This window comes from Scyliorhinus torazame, chromosome 4 (assembly GCF_047496885.1).
Source record: "Scyliorhinus torazame isolate Kashiwa2021f chromosome 4, sScyTor2.1, whole genome shotgun sequence".
Classification (NCBI taxonomy): Eukaryota; Metazoa; Chordata; class Chondrichthyes; order Carcharhiniformes; family Scyliorhinidae; genus Scyliorhinus; species Scyliorhinus torazame.
Genome location: NC_092710.1, coordinates 139527741 through 139553611, shown reverse-complemented (window position 1 = coordinate 139553611; position 25871 = coordinate 139527741). Strand labels below are relative to the sequence as shown.

The 25871-nt window shown below is 43.5% G+C and overlaps 1 protein-coding gene across 1 annotated transcript in view; it reads right to left on the bottom strand.

Annotated features, from left to right (window-relative positions):
- Positions 1-25871, bottom strand: part of sntg2 (syntrophin, gamma 2) — a 523724-nt gene that overhangs the window by 385634 nt on the left and 112219 nt on the right. Inside the window, exons 3-4 of the mRNA XM_072500541.1 lie at positions 4643-4699; positions 4444-4501 (exon numbers count right to left, since the gene is read on the bottom strand). Coding sequence (XP_072356642.1) covers positions 4444-4501; positions 4643-4699 — 115 coding nt within the window. The remainder of the gene's footprint in view (positions 1-4443; positions 4502-4642; positions 4700-25871) is intronic.

Here is a 25871-nt window from a genome sequence, read left to right as displayed (position 1 = left end):
TGGCCGAAGAACTGAATAGGTATGTTGTATCAGTCTTCACAGTGGAAGACACCTGTGGCATACCAGAGCTTCAAGAGAGTCTGCGGGCAGAGATGCGTGTAGTGGGCGTCACTAAGGAGGAGGTTCTGGGGAAACTGAAAGATCTGAAGGTGGATAAACCACCCGAACTGGATGGACTACACCCCAGTGTTCTGAAGGAAATAGCTGAGGAAATTGTGGAGGCATTAGTGGTGATCCTTCAGGAATCACTGGAGGCAGGGAGGGTCCCAGATGATTTGAAAATGGCTAATGTAACACCCCGTTTAAGAAGGGAGGGAGGCAGAAGAGAGGAAATTATAGGACGGTTAACCTCACTTCAGTTGTTGGTAAGATTTTAGAGTGTATTATTGAGGATGAGATTACGGAGTACTTAGAAGTGCATGGTAAAATAGGACTGAGTCAACATGGGTTCATCAAGGGGAGGTCATGTCTGACAAATTTGTTAGAGTTCCTTGAGAAAGTAACAGGGAAGTTAGAGAAGGAGAATCAATGATCGTCATATATTTGGATTTCCAGAAGGTGTCGTACAGAGGCTGCGAAATAAGATAAGAGCCCATGGTGTTCGGGGCAAGGTACTGACATGGATAGAGAATTGGCTGACTGGCAGAAGGCAGAGAATAGGGATAAAGGGGTTCATTTCAGAATGGTAGCTGGTGATTAGTAGTGTTCCGCAGGGGTCGGTGTTGGGACCACATCTATTCATGATATACATTAATGATCTGGAAGAAGGAACTGAGGGCATTGTTGTTAAGTTTGCAGATGATACAAAGATATGTAGAGGGGCAGGTAGTATTGAGGAATTGCCTTTGCTGTGTTAGCATTCATGTTGAGAGGGCAAGAATACAAGGACAGGGATGTACTAATGAGGCTGTATAAGGGTCTGGTCAGACCCTATTTGGAATATTGTGAGCAGTTTTGGGCTCCATATTTAAGGAAGGATGTGCTGGCCTTGAAGAGGGTCCAGAGTAGGTTCACAAGAATGATCCCTGGAATTAAGAGCTTGTACGAGGAGCAGTTGAGAACTCTGGGTCTGTACTCGTTGGAGTTCAGAAGGATAAGTGGGGATATTATTGAAACTTACAGGATACTGCGAGGCCTGGATAGAGTGGACGTGGAGAGGATATTTCCACTTATAGGAGAAACGAGAACCTGAGGACACAGCCTCAGACTTAAGGGACGATCCTTCAAACAGAAATGAGGAGGAATTCCTTCAGCCAGAGGGTGGTGAATCTGTGGAACGCCTTGCCGCAGAAGGCTGCGGAGGCCAATCATTGAGTGTCTTTAAGACAGAGATAGATAGGTTTGTGATAAATAAGGGGATCAGGGGTTGTGTTGAGAAGGCAGGAGAATGGGGATGAGAAACACATCAGCCATAATCGAAAGGCGGAGCAGACACGATGGGCCGAATGGCCTAATTCTGCTCCTATACCTTATGGTCTTGTATATAAATTATTAAAAATCTTAAATTTTCCGGTATATCCTATCAAATTTGATCCCACCTTTCATGTCCATATTGATAAGGAAACTGTGATGTAAACGTGCTGCACTATAATTGTGCAATTTGGATACTCAGTTGCTCTTCAGAATGCGCTCCAAATTATTTGCAAATCTTTTCAATCTTTTCTTTTCAATCAGCATTAAAAAAAATAACTACTGAGAAAAATAATGTTCAAGACAAGAGTTTAGTAAATAAAGTAAATAGAGACATAAAAATGATTACATTTATCATCAACAATTTGCATTTATACAGCACCTTCAACAGAGAAAATTAATCTCCAAGGTACACCAATGACTTGTCCTTACTATTTCTTAAGGATTTTATTTGAAGGATTAAGCTTTTTCCAAATGCAAGATTATGGTCTTGATTTTGTTCCTACAGCTTTGAAGTTAGAATCATGGGGTTGTATTTTCCAGATGGTGGTGTTTCCCTGCTGCTGATGGCTGCCCCGCAGCCATTTAACATGGCTGGCAGGGGGTGGGGGGGGGGGTCTTCTGCCCCCAATTCGGGCAGTCACGCCTCAGAGAGCTGCCAGCCAATTGTAGCATCTCTTCCAGTGTCTACGATCTACAAGATGTACTGAGCAACTCACCAACACTCCTTTGAAGGCACCTTTCAAACACCCAACCTCTACCACCTAGGAATATAAGAGCAGCACACTGATGGGAACATCATTACCTCATAATGCTCCTCGAAAGTCACACACCATCCTGTAACAATATGGATATTGTATGGGAGGTAAAGGGTTAACAAGTTAATGTACATACATTTTACCACCAGATGGTGATCAAGAGTAGTCACATCTATATCATGTGACAACCCTTGATTTGGGGAAGAAGGTGTTTAGGCATGAGAGAGAGTAGTCGTGTATTTGAGAGTTCTGTAGATAGAGTTACAGCATAGTTTATTTTAGCAACCTTTGGACTTAGGATTGCCTTCGAATCTAGTTTACGTAGTGCTAATAAATCAGCTTTGTTAATTTACATAGCTTGATGTTCTTTGTTAAACACTAGCATTCAAGACATCCAAACAAAGAACAAAGAAAACAAAGAGCATCACACATCCTGACTTGGAACTATATTGCTGCTACTTTATTGTCGCTTGATCAAAATCCTGGAATTTTCTTCCCTAGCAACACTGTGGATGTACCTACATGTTCACCACCACCTTCTCAAGGGCAATGAGGGATGGGCAATAAATGCTGGTCTAGCCAGTGACACCCACATCCGTTGAAAGAATTTAAAAAATGATTTTCCATTGAAGTTAAAGACGGAGCGGTGTGTAAAATATATGACGGATCTTGTACTGCATTGTTTACACCACTTGTGAAGTTGAATTTTGTCTGAGTATTTCTTCATTCTAACAGTTCTATTTTTCAGATTTTGAAGTCAAAAAATTACAATTTGTGCTCTGTTGGCAGTTAGAAAATTACTTACAGAAGTGCAGCAGAGATTATAATCCTAACATTCATGATATGGGAGTGAGAGTGAGAGAAAGAGAGAGAGAGAGGGGGGGGGGGGGGGAGGGAGAAGCAGACAGTGCACTTTCTTAATTTAATTTGATTTTTTTCAAATAAATAAACACATTGAGTTTTGAGTGAAACAATGGGAAGAGAGTCCGAGGGAAGTTGACAAATAGGTTGTAGATGAGGGGGTGTCTGGCCACTTGCACTTGTGGGGCAGGTGGGTCAGAGAGGTCAGAGTGTGAGTGAGGTGGAGAAATAAAATTACTTAAAAAGCTGATGATTTTGCTTATTTTCCTTTTCTGACTTGTGCCATCTATTTTTATATCACTTGCCCTGCTTGAATATCTCACTGACTTCTCACAGCTTTCTGCCACAAGTATGCAATAAATAAATTAAAGCACATTTTCCCTCTCTGTTCATGGACTACGTAAATGATCAGAGGGTTATTTATATACTGGATAAACATAAACAGAAGTTGTCTGGAGTGGGTTATATGGCAAAGAGGGACTTGGCAATTCATTATTTTTAAAACAACTGCTTGAGTCAGTGCTGCTGCTCATGTTATATTTGAATAAGTGGTGATTAATGAGGTATTAAACTGACATGTTGATCTGAACAATAAATGGATTAGTCTTTTGAAGCTGAAAATTTATGGGAAGCAGCTTATTTGAATGCATATTGGACTGTAAGAAAATCTTCCTTATTATGATGGAACACTTGCCTGGCAATAAATGAGTTATTCTAATTATAGTTCCTGATGTATTTATGTGGCATAAACATTTAATTAAATGTACATGGGTTAATGGACCAGATTACATGAAGCTGTGAACGCTGCAGCAACACCACCTGAAAATATAGTCAAGCTCAGATTTCTTGTTAGAAAAAAAACACAATTTCAAGGTACATTTTATTGTAACTTCATTAATTGACTCAACTTTTAAAACAGCTGTGTATAAATAGAAGATTAATAGATGAGATACAAAAATACTCTAACAGATACCGTGGGACATGCAAGCTGCTTATGAAAAATGATTTACATTACTGCTTTGGAAATGCTAAAAACCTGTTTTGATTGGCACTATGCCAGAGGGATTAAGAACAAGTGGCTGATGTGAGCCTTGAGGTTTCTATTATTAGAGAACAGTACGGCAAGAACAAAAATGGAAATGATGGATTGGTTAGTCAATGAAGTTAAAGGTTATCTCTGGATTACCTGAACCATGATGGAGAATGATTCTCATCACCACAGCAGTGTTTTGAATTCCTGATTTCATGCCCATGTGAACTATCCTTCATTTAGTTAGCCTCAACAGGATTGGAGCACATTTTACCTTTCACTCTTGCACATGCAAACTCAAACACATGGCCAAAATCAATGTTTTGTCTTAAAAGAAAAGCACAAGAGAAAAATGTTGCGCCCACAAGAGGTTGTGCGATTTACCTGCTTGATCTTTAAAGATTTTTGATATGACAACCAGCACGCCGTGTTCAGCACCTCCCTAAAACAAATAGAGCGAGCATTGAGAAGCCATTACATACATTAACACAGAATGTTACTATTGTAAATATATGAATATATATATATATATATATATATATAGAGAGAGAGAGAGGGAGAGAGAGCAGGGAATGACACTTACCTTAATACTTAGGCCCATTCCACCAACAGGCTGTCTGCGAAGTGTAACAGTTCTGTGCTTTAAAAAAATTGTACAAACACCAAATTTAGTACTGCCATGAGAAAAGATAATGGAGGTGAAGTTGGGCTGTGCCAACAGCAGGAAAAAAGACTGGTACCATTTCAATGACCGGTTATTCACCCCTTCCAATCCTATCCCACTGAAGCAGGCAGATTGATACTTTAAACGCTTTCGTGGAGAGTTTTTTTTCCTCGTCTCAGTGTCACTTCTATTTGTTTGAAGTTCAAATGTCAATGGAAAATTGTGACTGGCATGGTGAAAAATTGACTGCCCATTCACCACCTGTCTATTTCACACCATTGGCAGAAACCAGCTTCTTCACATACACAAGCAACATATTCTGCTTTTAAGTTGTGAATTGAATATCTAAGCCAGGCTAGATTGGGAAAATAAATTAGATGGACTGATCTGGGAGCTGATGGCTAGAAGCAGGGGTGCATATCTGCAAAGATCAGACCAAGACCAAATGTATTTCTTCACAGTGGATATGTATCTAGATTTTCTTTTTAAATTTTTTTTCCAATTAATGGACAATTTAGCATGGCCAATCCACCTACCCTGCACACCTTTGGGTTGTGGGGATGAGACCCAGGCAACACGGGGAGAATGTGCAAACTCCACACAGACAGGGACCCAGAGCCGGGATCGAATCTGGGTCCTCGGCGCCTTCAGGCAGCAGTGCACCACCATGCCGCTCATGTATTTAGACTTCCTATGCATTCGTGAAGCCTTCCCATCTATTTCTTTAAATGTGGGTGTACAATGGGGCGACACATAACACGCCAGTGCAGTATGGCAGACAGTGTTCGGGAGTGGGTTTGTTTTCAGAATGCTTCGTGGTTACAGTCCTGCCAGGGGATCTTTCCTGAAGCTGAGAGCAAGATGACAGTGTCCTGAAAGTTACAGGGAAAAATCCATTGCTTTGTTCCTGCTTCGGCCAATTCTATACAGAAAGAGATCTACCATTGGGAAGCCAGAGCATCCACCTATTTCAGGCACTTGGTTGTTTTATTATGCACAGCAAGTTAATTTGATATACGCTGGCCACAGATTACAAACTTTAGAAATTGCATCCCGATCTCCTCCTGCACTGAGGAGGTCCAGCGAGCAGAACTTCTCAGTGGAGGAAATGGGATTAAGTGCAGTCTTGGCGGGACATTCCCCCCTGTGGCCCCGAATTGCAACAAAGTCCTGATAGGTAGCATAGAGTTTCTCGGTGCTGCAAGCACCAGGAAACACCAGGCTAAACATGCTCATCATGGGACTGTGTTGCAATTTGGTCAAATCGCACTCTCCTTTGTGGTTTTATTCACAGAGCTTCTAAATGTCTATTCAATGCTCCAGCTCTGGCTTCCAGCTTCTTCTACAGTCTCTGAGCCCATACCCAGGCTTAACCAATCAAACACTGAACATAGTGAACATAGATCAGTGACCAGACTCACAAAATCAAACACAGAACGATTGAATACTGCACCCCATCAGTACAATTTTAATAAGGTCTGAGCCTTTAACTGAACTGAGCCACTCATCCAACACGACTGAGTGACTGGAGGACTCCATTGATTGATTGACCATTTAATAAATGAAATCTATCCCTCTCAATCTCCCTACTGTCAATGCAAAACTGATACTACTAGCTTCCCTGCAAAAATGAGCAGCAAATCACTCTTGGGCCACTGTGGGTAGCCAGTGATAGAGTAATATAGGCAGAGTCCTGAGAGAAGGTTGTCTGCCTACACTCTCAGTCTGAGAGAGAAGACAGATTACAAACAAACAAAACAAAAATGAATAAATTATACTTCAGATAAACTCTGGTTTGCACGGCTATCCTTTAATAAGCTTTCGCAATAATGCTACATTTTAAAAATATGAATGGAATTCAATAACAATATGTTCAAAATTTATGAAACAGCTCAGAGAAATCAGCACCAGATAACTTTATCATGAATAAAGATCTGACTGCCTTATGTAAGGAATACAAACACAATGATTATTACATTTTTGGAAACCGAGACAGTGAAAGAGAAAAAGAAAACCCAATGGGAGGCTTGATGTAGGTAACGTTTTGTGTGCGCTACATCTATGTACTGTCCTCTGGCTGATTTCGACACAAGATTATTGGAAAAATAATTACTGCAGTAAAAAGTAATCAGTTCCAAAAGAGCGAAAGAATGACAGCTATTCAACATGATCCAACACACTCGTGAAAAAGGAATACTGTAATTTGAAAAGGTGATATTCAGGAACATTAAATGGGCATGTTGTAACAATGCATTAATCAAACCACTAATGTTTTATTCATTCCCACACCTGGATGGCACTGGTAGACAAGGTATCTATTATAAGCGAATGCCTGTCCATCCAGACTTTTACAGTCCTTGTGTATTAAAGTCCAGTCACATCAGAGACAGTTTGCTGATTATTCATGTCAGAATACATGAAGGATACATACTTCACCTTCTATAATTGTATCTATGCTGGGCGGGAGTCATCAGTACATATTCTGCACATAGAACGTTTCTATCCTGAAGATGAGCTGCTGTTTTCATTAAAAACAGGTTACACAAATCATAAATGTGCAAAAACTGGATAGCCTGTGAATGAAACTGGCACTTTCTTAATTGGGGGTCATTTAAAATGTGGATTCAATATGGTCATAAGTATGTTTTTATAGGGCAGCATGGTGGCACAATGGTTAGCATTGCTGCCTCACGGCGCCCAGGTTCGATCCTGGCTCTGGGTCACTGTCTGTGTGGTGTTTGCACTTTCTCCCCGTGTTTGCTTGGGTTTCACCCCCACAACACAAAGATGTGCAGGCTAAATCAATTGGCCATGCTAAATTGCCCCTTAATTGGAAAAAAATAATTGGGTATTCTAAATTCATAAACAAAAAATAAGTGCGTTTTTATATCAGTACAGTAGAATTGTGCCATATTGATTTGATCAAAATTTTATTTCATTCCAAAAGTACAATCTCACCTCAAATTCTTCAAAAGGTGTCCTGCAATAACTTATACTGTAGAGAGAATAAAATCCTTTTTAGTCCTGTATATTAATGTTATGCTTAATTCGGGAATTTTCAAAAAAAACTACGCAATTAGTGTAATGTGCACACATTTTAAATTATTAACCAAGGTTTGTCAATATTTTTAAACTTTTATCCAACTTTGTCCAATTCTAAAACAGTTTTGCAAATGCAGAATTTTCTTCATTGATTGGAGATGCTACTGACCCTACTGGGGCAAGTAATATAAAACACAGGCCAGTACATCTGCACTCATCCTGCAAGAAACATTTATAAATCAAGGATAAGAAAACTTGCAAATCAAAGGCAAAGAGGATGAAAAAAGTGATTACTTATACGTGCTAAAAGGCTAAAAGATAGAGCCGACCAAAGGTAGATGAATGAAAAATTGTGCAGTTTACTCGAGTGTTATTTGGCAATAAACCGAGAGTAAGTTCTGATTTGAAAATCTTGGTAGAGCAGTAAAAATATTGACCCAGAATAAAGAATATAGGCAAAAACTATTAGAACAACGAGACTGATAATCAGCATTTAAAACGCCAAAGGTGGGGGAGGGGGTGGCGGGGTCAGGAGCTTGGAAGTATGGATGGAGATGGAGTGGGGTCAAACCTCTGATGATCCTGCCAACTTCTGGCTTACGCTAGGGCAGGATCAGAGGCACGGGGTTGGGTGACGGGGGTCGGGGAGTGGGGGAGGCAGAATCCCTGTGGATCTCAGTTAAGTAAGTCAATTAATCAGATGCTTTGTTTTAACCCAGAGTTCTGGCTGTCAGTGCCAGACTTCGGGTTTCACGAAATGTGTAAAGACTGGCAGGTGGGTGAAAACAGGCGAGAGAAAAGTGCATTGAAACGGAATGGCTGGATCGCCTTTAAGGAGTGAAAATGAAACTGAAGAGCTGCAGCCTTTTTTAGGTCAGAGGCTGGTGCTCACAGCATTTATTTTGAGAATGTGCTTTTACTGTTTGACAGGTGATTTCAAAGGTCTTGGATGTCAGTTCATCTGTCTTGCATTTCACACATCCTTCATCTGCACTCCCCTGTCCTCAGATCTCATTGCAGCAGGGGAGCAGCTTTTGCAGCTCAACCTTGGGTCTCTGATGAGGTCTAAGAGGATGGGAGGAGGGAGACACGGTGGCACAGTGGTTAGCACTGCTGTCTCACGGCGCAGATGACCCAGGTTCGATCTGTGTGGAGCTTGCACATTCTCCTCGTGTCTGTGTGGGTCCCACTACCACAACCTAAAAAGATGTTTGAATGCTGAATACAGAGTTAAAGGCAGGATTCTTGGAAGTGTGGAGGATCAGAGGGATCTTGGGGTCCACATACATAGATCCCTCAAAGTTGCCACCCAGGTTGATAGGGTTGTTAAGAAGGCGTATGGTGTGTTGGCTTTCATTAACAGGGTGATTGAGTTTAAGAGCCGCGAGGTTTTGCTGCAGCTTTATAAAATTCTAGTTAGACCACACTTGGAATATTGTGTCCAGTTCTAGTCGCCTCATTATAGGAAGGATGTGGTTGCTTTGGAGAGGGTACAGTGGAGATTTACCAGGATGCTGCCTGGACTGGAGAGCATGTCTTATAAAGAAAGGTTGAGGGAGTTAGGGCTTTTCTCACTGGAGCGAAGAAGGCAGAGAGGTGACTTGATAGAGGTGTACAAGGTTATGAGAGGCATGGATAGAGTGGATAGCCAGAGACTTTTCCCCAGGGTGGAAATGGCTGTCACGAGGGGACATAATTTTAAGGTGATTGGAGGAAGGTATAGGGGAGATGTCAGAGATAGGTTCTTTACAGATAGAGTGGTGGGTGCGTGGAATGCACTGCCAGCAGAGGTGGTGGAGTCAGAGTAATAGGGACATTTAAGCGACTCTTAGACAGGCATATGGACAGCAGTAAATTGAAGGGTTGTAGGTTAGGTTGATCTTAGATTAGGATAAATGGTCGGCACAACATCATGGGCTGAAGGGCCTGTTCTGTGTTGTACTGTTCTATGTTCTATGTGCAGGCTAGGTGGATTGGCCACGCTAAATTGCCCCTTAATTGGAAAAAAATAATTGGGTACCCTAAATTCATTTTTTAAAAAGAGGACGGGAGGGAGTAGTGCCAGCAGCACGAACATGATGAAGACAAGCAGACCCCGTCACGTTATTGTACCAGGATTATAAACGCAGGCCCCTGATAAAGGTCTCTCTCTCTTAATATTTGCAGCACAGAGGCAACAGGTGCCACAGGACACAGGGGACAGCCATGGTGTTTCGGCTTGAAGGTAGCAAGATCCCCAACACATCGGGCGGAATTTTGCGGACCTACCCATGGCTGGAGATTTTCCAGCAGGAACAGAAAATATGGACAGAGTCAAAAGTCCAATGACTTTTGGCAGGTTCGGAAAATCCTGGCTGTTGGTGGGAACCTTAAAATTCCGGTCATGGCCTACTTCCGGCCATGGTCAGGGCAGCACAGTAGCACAAGTGGCTAGCACTTTGGCTTCACAGCTCCAGGGTCCTAGGTTCGATTTCCGGCTTGGGTCACTGTCTGTGCAGAGTCTGCACGTTCTCCCCGTATCTGTGTGGGTTTCTCTCGGGTGTTCCGGTTTCTTCCCACAGTCCAAAGATGTGCAGGTTAGGTGGACTGGCCATGCTAAATTGCCCTAAGCGTCCAAAAAGGTTGGAAGGGATTAATGGGTTACCATAAGACCATAAGACATAGGAGTGGAAGTAAGGCCATTCGGCCCATCGAGTCCACTCCACCATTCAATCATGGCTGATTTCAACTCCATTTACCCGCTCTCTCTCCATAGCCCTTAATTCCTCGAGAAATCAAGAATTTATCAACTTCTGTCTTAAAGACACTCAACGTCCCGGCCTCCACCGCCCTCTGTGGCAATGAATTCCACATACCCACCACTCTCTGGCTGAAGAAATTTCTCCTCATCTCTGTTCTAAAGTGACTCCCTTTTATTCTAAGGCTGTGCCCCCGGGTCCTAGTCTCCCCTGCTAATGGAAACAACTTCCCTACATCCACCCTATCTAAGCCATTCATTATCTTGTAAGTTTCTATTAGATCTCCCCTCAACCTCCTAAACTCCAATGAATATAATCCCAGGATCCTCAGACGTTCATCGTATGTTAGGCCTACCATTCCTGGGATCATCCGTGTGAATCTCCGCTGGACCCGCTCCAGTGCCAGTATGTCCTTCCTGAGGTGTGGGGCCCAAAATTGCTCACAGTATTCTAAATGGGGTCTAACTAATGCTTTATAAAGCTTCAGAAGTACATCCCTGCTTTTATATTCCAAGCCTCTTGAGATGAATGACAACATTGCATTTGCTTTCTTAATTACAGACTCAACCTGCAAGTTTACCTTTAGAGGATCCTGGACTAGGACTCCCACGTCCCTTTGCACTTTTCCAAAGTGCAAGACCTCGCACTTGCCCACGTTGAATTTCATCAGCCATTTCTTGGACCACTATCCTAAACTGTCTAAACCTTTCTGAAGCCTCCCCACCTCCTCCATACGACCTGCCCTTCCACCTATCTTCGTGTCATCGGCAAACTTAGCCAGAATGCCCTCAGTCCCGTTATCTAGATCATTAATATATAAAGAGAACAGCTGTGGTCCCAACACTGAACCCTGCGGGACACCACTCGTCACCGGTTGCTATTCTGAAAAGAACATTTTATCCCAACTCTCTGCCTTCTGCCTGACAGCCAATCGTCAATCCATGTTAGTACCTTGCCTCGAATACCATGGGCCCTTACTTTACTCGGCAGTCTCCCGTGAGGCACCTTATCAAAGGCCTTTTGGAAGTCAAGATAGTTACGGGGATAGGGTGTCAGTGAGTGCTTAAGTGGGTCGATGCAGACACGATGGGCCGAATGGCCTCCTTCTGCAGTGTATGTTCTATGTACTATTGGAGAAACAGTTATTTCAACATTCTGAGCCACACAACCTTTAGGAGGTTCAGGCTTTCATGTCAGGTCACTGTTGACACGTGAATCTCCTGGAACAAGGCATATTTCTTAATGGGTCAGAGGGTGACACACTGACAATGGTCAATACGGTGCCTGTCACTGCAGGACCCCCGTCCCAACCCAGCAGGGATTGGTGCCTGCAAGTGACATGTCACCAACTTTTTTTCTCCTGAGGTCCTCTGACTCCAGGTTTGAGACTATAATTCCTGCTGCCCACTTCCTGAGCTACTACCATTTGCACCTGCTTGTTTTGCATAATATGTCATCCTGCCCAACCTCTGATTAGTCAGGAAACCCAGAAACAGACGCTCAGACTCAAGCTTAGTTAAAGAGCTGTGGCAAAGCCCACTGCAGATTCTAATGCATGCCCGACCCGCTACAGGTCCCAGTGTTCCAGCTTTCAAAACTCTGTCCTTTTCAACAATATACATTGGTGACTGCGGTATCCAGTTTAACAAACCTATAGTCATTCTCTCCCTTAATTTCATGGAAACTGGGTCTACGGAAGGATGTATCACACCAATTCTGAGGATGAAGGTTGGCGAGTTATCCAGATTTTAATACAAAAATGTTTTCAAACAACCCTATTAGGCCTTAACAATAGATGAACTATTGTTAATAACTGGCCAATTACTTATGCTCAATTCCTTCAGACATTTGTCAATATGCATCCACAACCCAATTTCAGATTTTCTGCTGCAAATTACATTGACTTCTTTAAATCTGTTAAACTAATCTTATTTTGTTTAATTTGAATACAGTCAGTCCTTATGCCCATACTTACCCTTCCAATCTTCAATCATCTTATGAACTAAATATTCATAAAGCCCCATGTAAAAAGGAGTTCAGCAGCAAAACAATAAACGTGTAATGCACACATTGGGCAGAAATTTATGTTGGTAGCACTCTATCTGTGGAAGAATATTGAAGTAGAATGACTTTCTGCTTCCATCATTGGCCTCCAGCCTCTTTGGTTGACATACACTCAAACTCAATGGGTAGCATGGCCTCTTTTCTGTACTATTCTACGGCTTGGATTTTATGTCATCCCCCACCTCTCAGCAGGGAGGGGCACGTAAAATATGAGGCGTGCACAGCCCACCACCTTCCTGCCCACCCACGAGCGACCCCCCCCCATAATAGGGTAGGTGGACAGGTACTGAAATCGGCAACCCGTCCGCCATATTTAAATACATAATTAAAAGTCAACCGTGTTCATCACCAAGCCAACTGACCAGAATATTACACGGTCCACACCACAACATGGATGATGCGAGCAGCAGTGGGCAGACTGATTTTTGAGACCAGGTTGATAAAAGGTGGGAAGTGTGGGCGTGTCTTTTGGAGAATGCCCTGTATGCATTGGGGGCACCAAAACATCACTGCCTTCATTATTCACCACCTGCCCTCCAGAAACCAGCTCCCACCCCCTTCTCCCCCCTTCCCGAGGTTGTCTGAACCCTCCCCAACCTAAATGCCCAAGACTTAGTTGTCTCCAGAAGCCATTGCATTTCACTCATTAAGGAGTTCTGCCAGGACCACAACAGCTGCTGGTCAATGAGACTGAGGGTGGAGCTTCATGTCCATTGAAGGGTGTAAGATGCTTTGACTTGATCAGCCTGCCAGCAGTGCATTGTGGCTGTGGGGCAGGATTTCTCCAGGGGCATTGGCTGCCAGCGGACTCTCCTTCCCGGGGCTGAGAATTCTGTCCCTGCAATAAAATCCAGCCCTATGATTCTATGAATGTCTGCTGGACTGAAGGAGCAATTTTGCCTCCAGGCATAGGTAAACAAACCACTTTGAGAAAGATTTAGGGCCTTTCAGAAGGCCTCACACTAGTTCTTAGCTGGCTTGACTGCTATATATTGGCATATGTTCCTTGAGAAGGTCTATTGTTGCCTCAGAAAACCATGTCGAAGTTTCTTGTGTTGTGTATTCATGTTTGTTCCTAGTTGGAACAAGGTCACTTTAAGAGTTCAATCATGTGACATACTGATGACATAATCATTAGTTTGGGTAGTTTAATAGTCAGTCTATTCTAGAAGCCTCTGAGAAAACACCTTTCCAATAAAGCTCTTGTTTATTTGTATCTTTGTGGTCTACAAGCCTATCCTTTAAAAATACCACAAAGAAGCTGGCGATGAGGAGTCGGAACAATGCTGGCAGACTCCCAGAGAAGAAAAAAATATATAGAAAAATCATCGATCTATACACAGACATCCAAAAATGATTAAGAAGATAAAAACATCACTACACCAAAGCTGGCAATGGAGGGGTGCCGAATAATAGCAGCAACCATCGAAGGAACCAAAATTTAAACAAAGATTTTAGTGAATACAACATTGAAAAGATGCTTGCCACGTACTCTGCCTGGAAATGTCTGGAACAGTGCTCCCTCTACTGTGAGTAACATGTAAGGTAATAAATTTCCGGCAAGTTAATTGCAGGCTAGAGGAGGTTTGCAACACCCTTTACAAAACTCAGAAAGGAACAGTCTGAACTCAGAATTACTTTGTTTGAAAGAAAAAGTGTGAAAAAAACTCTGTGACACATTTGTGCTTATACAGGCCTTCCCATCATAAAAATGGCGGGAGTTGTTGGCACCATACAACCGTATGATGATGGTACCGAGCACTGGAACTCATACACTAAAAGATTCAAATACATTGTCCAGAAAATTTTGGCCGACATAGTAATCCCAACTTTCCCCAGTACGACTTGGGAGGGGGACTTTCAACCTCGTGTGAAGTCTGGTGTAACCAGAAAAACCAGGCTTGAAAACCTATGGTGAATTGTACAGCTAATTAAGGGTCATTTCTCACTGAAACCTCTGGTCATCGCCAAGAGGTTCAGGTTCCACAAATATAACCAGCAAGAAGGTGAATCAATCACACAATTCATAGTTACTGTAAAGAAATTAGCTGAATACTACAAATTTGGAGATGTCTTGAACGACACCATTAGAGACAGACTTACATGTGGGTTAAGAAGTGAAGCTGTCCAGAAGAGGCTGTTAACTGAAAGCAAAATAAGGCTTTAGAAGGTGTGATCTCTATGTAACTAACAGCGAAGGAAGTGTGACAAATAAGCTCAAGCATGGAATTCCACAAGTATCAGCTGAAAACTGGAGCGGGATTTGGCGGCCGCGAATGCCCGGCAACCGGAGAATCCTGCCAGAGGTCAATGGACTTCTTCATTGTCCGTGGCTCATCGTATCATTCTTGCAGCAGGCACGGCGGAAGACTCCAGCCCCTGAATGCTGACACAGCTTTGAAATTGCCATTGATGTGCAAAAAGTGGGCACACAGCAACTGATTGCTGGAATAAAGATGCAAAATGCAAGAATTGTGGGGAAAAGGGGCCAATTGACTGTGTGTTGGAGAAAGAAATAACAAGTTTCAAACAAAGCAAGAGCCCATAGATCAAATGTAAAAACAGAATAGCGGGGATAGTATCCATGGGATATGAAAAGGACATGAAAAAGATCCAGAGTCACAGTCAGATGATGAACTGCCGTTGAACGTACTGGTCATTGTGCGCGCACAACAAACCGTTACTGGGTCATTCCTTTACTGGACAGACAACTGATGAAAATGGAGGTGGACACTGACGCAGCCTTTTCATTGGTCCTGGAGACTGTTTACCAAGAGAATCTATGACATATCACCTTTAAACCCTCAAAGATAATACTTAAAATATATACCGGAGAAGTAGTGCCGTTGAGGAGTTGTATCAATGTAAATGTGCAGTTAAACGGATCGACTGCAGACTTGTCCCTGCATGTTGTTAAAGGTAACTATCCAGCCCTAATAGGGAGAACCTGGAAGGAGAGAATCAAGCTGATCAGGGCTGAGGTAAATCTCATATCAGGTGTTGAAGCAGGTTCGACCAAAAGCCTTAAGGGGCAGAAAGTAGCAGCTGTGGTCAAGGTTCAAGCTAGGAGTGCTGGGACCAAGACAACAAGGGCTCAGCCTAATGTAAAAAATGTGGTTCAGTGTTGAGAAACAAAGGATGAAGAATTTATAGACGGTGCATAAAAATGCTTTGACAAAAGTGAAGGTCAAAGTAGACTGAAAAATATGACATGGATGTCCAGAATGCATTCACTTGCTCCCTTTGTAAATTTCGATCCGCAGAACAAGAAATAGAAGTGCATCTCAAATCGCTTGACTATTAGGAAAATGGAAAGGTCATTGGAAAGAACATTCAGTTTGGAAAAAGAGCTGCTGACTTCCTTCATGCATCAATGGTTAACAAGAACAAAAAGATTGCTGATCATAAACAACGGCAACAACATGAGTAAAAGAAACCAGCACAGAAACTCTTGACGAATGTTTGGATGGGAGATGCTCTAAATGACCAAATGAAAAGAGTTGGAGCTGCTCAGAGTGCAGTCTGCAGCATCGATGTTCCTTTCCTATTTCACTCTGTACAGCATCATCTGAAGTCCAATGAACATACCAACGGCAAGAAGAATTACTGTAACCTGACTTAACTAAACAACCCAACCTTAAAGACTAAATTTGATATGTTCTTGAAGGGAGAAAACCCTTTTAGAAATCCTCAGGAGCAACAGCTTTAACTAGATGGTTTAGAAGTTGTATTCCAGAAACAAGGCCTAAAACTCAAGAGTGAATTCCGCGAGAATGAAACCTCGAAGGGAGAGACGCAGGGTCTGACGAGGCAAGACAGAATCTGTAGAAGGCACCGCACAGGCTGTGGCACAGGATTCAGATAAAGGAGACCCTGCTATGCAGCATGGAGGGGCAGCGATTGACAACGAAAAAACAGATTGACAACTTGGGCAAGAACTAACGAATGAGCCTTCGAAGTGAAAGCACTGAAAAAGCAGTTGTATCAGGTTTTGCAATGTGAGAACAGGGCTAAACACCTTGTTTTTCATAAAGTTCAGGAAGTATTGGCAAGGAACTATACCACCAGTGAGAACCGGATATCTGCCATTGTCTTAGTGCAGACAGGAGCGGTCTCCTACACCGTTCAAACTCGGAACAATATTGTGTGGAGGAGGCATACTGAGCAACATTTAGCAGCTAGAACATGGGTTCCAGCTGCTAAAAGACAGAGTCAACCAAGAGTCTGCAACAAACTGTGCCAAGTCAAGGCCTATAATAATGAGAACCTGCCAATACCAAAATCAACTGTGGAAGACAGCACCCCAGTTGAGGACATTTCAACACCGAGTCAACCTCCAAATCCTAAGTCGACTCCAGTTGAGGCAACAATGGGTGACATCCAAGCCACGCCAAATACACCAGTGGTTACAGGCAACACAAAAAAGCAGATGCCCGAGGTTCACCGACAACCACACAAGAATCAACGTCCTCCGAAACATCTAACTTATTGACTGTTGTGTTTGCTATCGCTGTTCCTTCACTGTCGCTTGGGCAACATCCTGGAACTCCCTCCCTGACAGCATTGCAAGTGTACCTGCACCTCAGGAACTGCAGGGGTTCAAGAAGGCAACTCGTCACCACCTTCTGAAGGGCAATGAGGGATGGGCAATAAGTTCTGGCCTAACCAGCGGCACCCACATCCTGTAAATAATTTTTTTAAAACCCTGTTGTATTAGCTGCACATTTTATTATAGTTAGTGTTATTTGTAAACTTAATTGTGTTTAAATTTACAAACCTGGTGACTGTAATTATTGGGCAGCCAAGGGCCAAAGACTTTGGGTATTCTTCTAAGAATTATTCGTTAATTCACTTGTGTTGTGACTACGGGTCAAGTCCGGCAGGAGTTGACTGCGCACTAGGCCAAGGTGTTGTCACACTTGCTAGGCCATTTCAGAGGGCAGTTAAGATGGCTGCATTATTGCAGATCTGGGGTCACATGTAGGCCAGACCAGGTAAAAATGGCAGGTTCCCCCCTAGATGAAATTAATGAACGAGATGGGATTTTACGACAACCAATGATAGTTTCATGGTTACAGAATGTAAGCAATGATGGCTCGGGCACCATTTTTGTTGCCAATACCTAATTGCCCTTGAGAATATGGTGGTGAGCTGCCGTGTTGAACTGCTGCAGTTCTTGTGGTTTGGTACACTCACGGTGCTGTTAGGGATGAAGTTCCAGGGTTTTGGCTCATTGAAGGAACGATGATGTATTTCCAAGTCAGAGTGGCGAGAGACTTGGAGGGTTCTAGGTTTATCAATATTCAAATTCCATCATCTGTTTTGGGAGATTGGAACCCATGTCCCAGAAGATTAGCCTGGGCCTCTGGATTACCAGTCCTGTAACATTGCCACTAGTCTACCACCCCTGACAGAAAATCAGACAGCTTTATTGAATTAAAAATAAGTGCAGCAGAAATTTAACTGATAAACTTTACGTCAGTGCAAAAGACTCATCAATTTAAATATGACACTCCCTTGAATAATCTGTACCTGATAACCAATTAACCAATCAAATGAACTATTTCCATGCCAGACATACAGGGTGGAAATTAATGCCTCTCCTCGGAAGGTACAGAGTGGACAGCCTATTGCCTTCCGACTCCCTTGAGGACAGGAAAAGGCCGCAGTCAGCTTTCCTGCTTCTAAACCAATTGGCGCCTTTACAAGGCCAATTAAGAGCCACTAAAGGACCTCATCATAATACTCAACCAGTGGTGGGGAGAAGGGCTCACCATGTGGTAAAGCCACCAAGTATGTCCTTGTTGGTCTGCCTGTAATCTGGTTGGGGTTGGGGGCGCGGGGGGTGGGGGGAGGGGAGGCGGGAGATAATATCCACTTGCACCCTGTGTCTAACAGAGGGTCAGGTCAGCGGCAAGAGCCACCCCATGGGAAGACCTATCATGCTCTTTAAACTGACCCCTCAAACTCGTACCCCACCTATCAGCAGGGCCTGCCTGATTAGTTCCAGTTATGCCCCCACTTATCTGGGATATGGGGCCTTCTGCAGTACCGGCACTGGCCGTTGCTCCTAGTGGAAGTGTTGGGTCTGAAGGGCTGCCAGCGTTCAAATGGCCAGCAACTCTTTGTGGCGGGATGCCCATCCAGAAGGCCCAAGGAACCCCAAGCAGGCTGCCTGGGGTGACGAATATCAGGTGTAACATGGCTTTCGAAAATGACTGTGCTGGAGCTGCCACTGGTTTCCAATTGGTAGATGGACAAACCACCGTGGCCATTAAATGCAGATGACAGACTGTATGCAGATATTAGTATACAAAGAGATCCCGTATATAATCTTCTAATCTTCATATTGTTCCTTTCTTGTTGGCATTATTGCTGCTGTTCCACCTGCTGGTGTTGCTGTTCCTCCTGCTGCGGCTGTTCCTTCTGCTGGTGTTGCCGTTTCTTCTGCTGGGTTTCCCGTTCCTCCTGCTGGTTTTGCTGTTCCTCCCTCCTGCTGTTGGTGTTGTTAATGCTGCTCCTCCTGCTGTTGTTGCTGTTCCTCCTGCTGTTGTTGTTGCTGTTCCTCCTGCTGTTGTTGTTGCTGTTCCACCTGTTGATGTTATTGTGCCTGCAGCTATGCAGTTTTCCAGGCTGTCAGCTTTATTGATTAATGCCTATTGGCTATGCGAGTATTGACACTGGCGATATCAATACAGCTCGGGGAAACCCATGCACTTGCTCTTAAAGCCAGAATATTGCATTAAAGGCACAATCAAGTGGCTTTTTAGATTTTGAAATTCGATACTTGGTGGCACCGTAAGATTTCCCGCTCGCCTCCAAATGTCGTGTTTACGACACTCTGGCATTTTCTGGAGATTTAACCACTGCTCGCAGGTTCATCTGCCCCATCCTGGCAGTTAAGATTCTGCCCATTGTCAGAATGGTTTGTGAGAGAAAAATACAGAGAATTAAGAATGGCAATACGTGAAATTTAAAAGGTTAGCTTCATGCAGTTAAAATAAGAGAGTTATATAAAGAAGTTGCAACTCTCACTTCAGTGTCAAAAGATGAGATATCGTGCAGAAAATCAGAAAGGTTTGAATGATGCTTTCAATCGATTTCTGACAGAACTAGGAACTGAAGAAAAATGTGAACATTTGAAATCATCTATTTCTTGACATGTTATCAAAAAAAGTACGAAATTGTTATAATGATATCAAATGTGAGGAAGGCAAGAATCTGGTCCTGGATATAATATGAATAGGTTTGGGAGAAATGGCAGGCCTAGATACAATATGATGAATAGATAGTCAAACTGAGAGAAACCACTGGCTGAAACGCAACATAATCATATAAAAGATAGGAGTTTGATGAGCTAACAAAATGATAAAAAAATGATAAGATGGAATATCAGGTAATTGCTTCAAGAAAGAGTTGCTTTTGGATCACAGTTTGACATTAGACACAGAAGTGACGAATTTAAAAACAACTGAAACTTTGAAAGTGGAGGGCAAAGGGCTATGCAAAAAGGAAAATGGAACTGTCTGGCTGCATAACTTAAAGGAAGAGATTAAGAAACAATGTAACGAGAAATCTAAAACACAATTCATATAAGTTGAGGGAGAAAATACTATGTGGGCAATGTGACACATTGAAGGTGGCAAATGTAATCAGTGTGCAAGATGTTGCAGGTTAAAGAGCAGGCAAAATTGACATCATGCAATGGAACAAGTCTCCTGAAGAACTTTATGTCAATGTAGTTGTTTAAAATAAGAATGGCACGGATCGGAGAGCATTGTTAACGGTGAATGCAACAGCCCTATAATGTAAACAGCACGGGTTATACGGGTGAATATGATAAGTGACTGCAGTATAAGCGGAGTTGCAGTTGGCCAAAATAAGCTTGACAGGGAACTCAAGATCAGAGATTCCGGTGAAAGGAATGCGTGTTCCCAAAATACATGTAGAGGCACTAAATACAAGTTATTATTTATGAAGGCTTCAAAAGATGAAAAGTCAATTTTAAGTCTGTGCTGATGAGAATTCACGCTGGGAAGACAAGCTACTTACAGTAAAGGATTAAAATAACATACTGAACCTAGCAATTTACAAAAATGCAAGAATTTAGTTCCAGCACAAGTTTTTTTGCCATGAATGAATAAACAGATCATTTCAGTATTACACCCATGCAGAGGAAAGAATAAAAGTACAAACTAAAAGAATGGAAGATTAAACAAAGAATTGAACCAATGGAAAACGTAAACTCATTGATATTTGCTGACTAAAATAATAAATCGTGCAGAAAAGGTTCCACAACTGCAATGAGTTAAATTTCCAGATAATCTGATTTCTTAATATTAGCTAAATGTTGAATGTTAAAATGTCAAACAATGCTTGGATGTTATCTGTCAGTCACCATCAACTGGTGCATTCTCTATAACAATACCTCTACCAATCAGAGTCCAATTGCCAAACAATCCGTATTCTCTTCTCATACAGTAGAAATTGTTGTTTTCCCTTATACTGATATTCTTGCAAAGTGTCCTGATAAGTGCAAGATCAAAAGCTTTGACATGATTTTTTTTTCAAAAATACTCAATTTCTGAACTACGAATCAACTAATTATTCACGTCCTTCAGAAGAAAAATGGCACAAATGTTGAAGCCTAGCAAATAGAGCCAGAGATACATGGAAAGACATAAAATGATTGCTCAACCAACAGGCAACTCTGAATTTCCATAATTCTAAAAGAACCTGCAGCTGATGCGTTACAGGTTGGATGAAGGGCTGCATTGCTGTAAATGTAGGTTGATTGGTGGCAGTGTATATAACCAACATTAACTAATATGGAGATGAAACAAGCACAAATTGACAAGGAACTAGTAAGCAATAAATCTGCTCAGATTTTCCATCAGCTGGTAATAGTTACTATTGAAGCAGACCTTAAATCTCTCAATTTCGTAATGACTCACATTTATGAATACAATGAATAATGATCAGTCGGCAGAACAAAGACTTTAAATTTGACAAAATGTGTGCACACCACCACTGATGCACGTTGATGAGCAATGGACCACACTGCAATGAAAAATCTGATGGAGATTATTTTAGCTTTGTGTTATGGTATATTCGGTACCAGGTTGCCCAAGTCACAAAGGGAAATTTGAACAAGCTATCACAACTATTTGTATTTTGCGAGAAGTTATCTGAAGTCAGGAAAAAGAACATCCAACCATTTCCGAGGATTAAAAAAATGAACTTTAAACATTTATTAAAATAATAGAAAAAATTAACTTAAAGAATTAGTGGCAGGTGTAGATAGAACGATAAAGGGCACGATTCTCCAAGCCCCGCGCCGGGCCAGAGAATCGGCGCAACTGCACCACGCCGCCCGATGCCGGCGCTAGATTCTCCGAGGTGTGGAGAATCGGTGGCATTTGCGCTGGCGCATTTTGCGCTGCGCCAGTCGTGGGCCGCTGTTCGCGGCCGGGCTGCCAATTCGCCGTCCCGGATAGGCCGAGCGGCCGCGCGGAAACGGCAGAGAACCCACCGGCGCCGTTCACCCCTGCTCATAGCCGGCGGGAACTCTGCGCGTAGGGTCAGGCGGCGGCCTGTGGGGCGGGGGAAAACGCTCCTTCACCGGAGGGGCCTCCGATGGGATCTGGCCCGCGATTGGGGCCCACCAATCGGTGGGCCGGCTTCTCCCCCCCGGGGCCTACTTTGTTGTGCGGCCAGCCCCTGAACCCCCTCGTGAACCGCTCCAGCGCCGTGCTGGCTCCCTGTGGGGGTCAGAATCGATCGTCCCTGTGCCCGTTTCGTGCTGTCGTGAAACGCGACGGCGTTCATGACTGGGCGAACACTTAGTCTCCATTTCGGAGAATCGCGCCCAACAATTTTTCTTTTATTTAGGAACTGTTTAACAGATAATTGTAAAGCTATTTCTTTGATGTTAGTGTGGCTAATTCTGTGGTTAAAGTAAAGTTTATTTTAATATAAAAGATACCCATTATTTAGACTCATCACACCTGGGATGAAGTATCGTTTCTTCACAAACTGAAAAATTGTGGTTCTCGTCCGTTATCCGAAGAAAAGTTGGGGTCTGGTGTGCCAAAATATACAACTTGTGCTTTCGCAAATTCACTCTTAGTCAAGTTCACCGCTACTGAACTGGATTAGCTTCTTGCAGTCAATCGCACAGTTCTTTTAGATGTTGTAAATGCTCCTTCTGACTGAAAACTAGCAGAGCATCAGTATAAACAGCACAATTATTCAGGTCCTCTGAAAACTTTGTCTGTCAGTCTTTGAAACGTGGCTGGTACATGATTCATACCAAATCGCATAACTTTGAACCTATCAAGCCCATCTGGCATTACAGGAGCTGATATTTCTCTCACCCTTTCCGATAAGGATACTTGCCAATATTGTCTCAGCAAATCAATCTTTATAATAGACTTTGGTTGTCCCACTTTCTCAATGTAGTCTTCCAAACATAGATATGGATCTGCTTTTGCCACTGCAGCCACTTTTCGATAATTCACATATAGGCTGTGATTCCCACCCCGTGGCGGATTTTCTGGTGGCGGAAGTGGTCTGCCATTAGACAGCCGCTGGATCTTACAGTCCAACCGCTGTCAATGGAATTTCCTTTTGTTTGCACCCTCCGCCGTCTGGGAGCCGGTGACGGAACGTTGCTGACAGCAGAACTTCAGGACCCCACCAGCAGGAGAAGCCGGAAATCCTGCCTTAGTGTTCCATCCGGTTTCAGTAGCAGAACAATAGATGAGTTCCAGTTACTGCAAATAGACTCACCATTAGCAAGAGCGGTGACACAGGCGCAAACTACTGCGAGAGCCGTGAAACACAATTCTCGCTGGCGAGATCTCCTTTCCCGTTTTTCCCTTCCCCTCGCCGGTGATGTAACGGGATTCCAGAGGGCGAGAACCTCATTTTAATAAATTTCATTCAATGTAAATATTATTAAAAGGCTTCCTAACCAGATGATCTCCCCTCACTATATTCATACCTCACAAGAAGTGACTTCTGTCATGTCACCTTTAAGAAATGGATGTTTAAGAAATATACCTTTAAGAAATGGGTGTTTATCAGTGATGTCAGAGTGTGGGTGGAGCTGGGCTGTCTGTCAGCTTTTTACTTTCGTTTTAAGCTGCTTGCTGCGGGGTGTGTTTTAGTTTCATTTTCAGTGTTGGAGCTGAAGCCAGACAGAGCAGGTGTATTGTTGATCTCGCGGCCATGTAAAGACTATCTCTTGATCATTTGGTGAATTCAGAATTATAAATGTGTTCAGTAGTGAATGTAAACCTAATGTGCTTCTGTTAAAAGGTGTTTCTTTTGTCTTCTGGATGTTGTTTGGGAAGTTATTAAGGATTACTTAGTGTTGTATTCTTTGGGGGTTGTATTTCAATTGATGGTTGCTAAGATGTTCACTGTATGTTTTAAAAAGGTTAACTTGAGTTCATAGAATAAATATTGCTTTAATTTAAAAGTACTGTAAAGCTCTGTTAGCACTATACCTGTAGAGTAGGCCGTGTACTCCCCATAACCGCAATCTATTAAAAGTCGTGGGTCAGGTGAAGTCCATGATATACTTTGGGGTTCTCTAAACCCTGGCCCATAACACTTCACATCTGCAAAGATCACAACATGAGAAGTAGTCATGGAGATCCCGCTGGAGGCGAAAAGGTAGGTATAGCCCCTGGGGAAGGGAGAGTGACATGCCAGGACAGTGCCAACCTATACCGGGAGCGGGGCCAGGGCCGGGCCCTTTGGGAAGCACATTTGAAGTGGAGGGGTTCCTGTTATATATGGTGGTGGTGGTGGTGGGGGGGGGGGGGGGGGGGCGCTGAAGCCTTTGAATGGGAAGCCTGGCACTGACAACCTGGTATTGAAAGGGATAGTGGGCATTGAAAGGAAGGGGGGGGATCTGGCATTGAGGGAGGGAGCAGGCATTGAGGGGGGGGGGGGGAACATGGCACTGAAGAGGGGGAGCAGTGGCGATACTGCCATGGTAGTCGTGGGGGGAGTGCCCCCGATAATAATTTTATGGTTGGTGGAGGGTGGGGGGGGGGGGTCAGAGAGAGCCCATGTGTTAGGGTGGAGAATGCTGACGCCCTGATATCTGTGGAGCCAGCCTTGCCGATGCTATCAGGCCTCGCCTCACCAGACTGATGGCGTAAGCCCTGCTCTCCCACTTTCTTTTGTCAGAGTGGTCTGAAAATTCTGCAGCACACCTGGAGAGATACATGCCATTTTTCAGTAGGAGCCTGACACTCTGAAAAATTATGGGACTTTCTGTCCTATATTTTGAACAATTAACTAAATTTCTCTTTTGTTACGACCCCCTGGGTGGGTGTGCATTCAGTTCCAGCCCCACTTGACCAGCAGTCACAACACAATTCAATTAACCAATAATCCTTAGAAGAATACACATTCTTTTACCCTTAGCTGCCAGTTAACTAGTCACAGGTTTGTACATAATTTCATTAATAACAGTAACTGTGATAAAATATGCAGCAAATACAGCAGACTAACTGTCATTTAATTCCTAAACCTTCCACTCTAAACTCGTTCCAACCTCAACACACATATACAAGACAGACAAACACAGAGGGGAGGAGAGGGGTGCAAAAAATGATAATAAAAATTAAAGATAAGGGGAGTGTTCTCTGTTTCAGAGACTAAGTGCTGACACCAGGAACCCCGCCACCCCAGGGGTTCGATGGGACCATGAGGTGGAATAGCCACCACACATGTAGGGATCACCCGGGCGGACAGTGGAATGTGCTACCGAGGGCAGGAGTCAGACGTCGCCAAACGATGCGGAGCACCAGAGGTCATCGTGGAGCGGGTCATCATCATTCTCCAGCTGATGGATCAGATCCACTGGTACTGCTAACCCAAGGTCAGTAGCCTGCAGTGAAGCAGGTGGGGAGCGCAGAGGGGGGTGTAGGTGCAGTGGGGGAGGGGGTTGGCTGAGTGCAGGGAGGGTAGCCTTGGGAGGGCGTGGCTGGCCGGTGGGGAGGAGGGTGGTGGGACGGGACATTTGAGGTGCCATTGGGCTGGCCGCCTAGTTGGTGAATCTGGAGACAATTAGATTGTCCCATGCACGCCGACCCTGGTATACACATTGTGTGGCCTCCTGCGGCTGTCCGGGATCCGGGCCCTGCCCATCTTGGTCTTCCTCCGGTTCCTCCTCATCAGGCGAGGCCTGGCTTTCTTCCTCCTCCTCCAGCACGTCGCCCCTCTGTGCTCGATGTTGTGGAGGATACAGTTGGCCAGCACAATGTGGAGACCCTCCTGGGGCT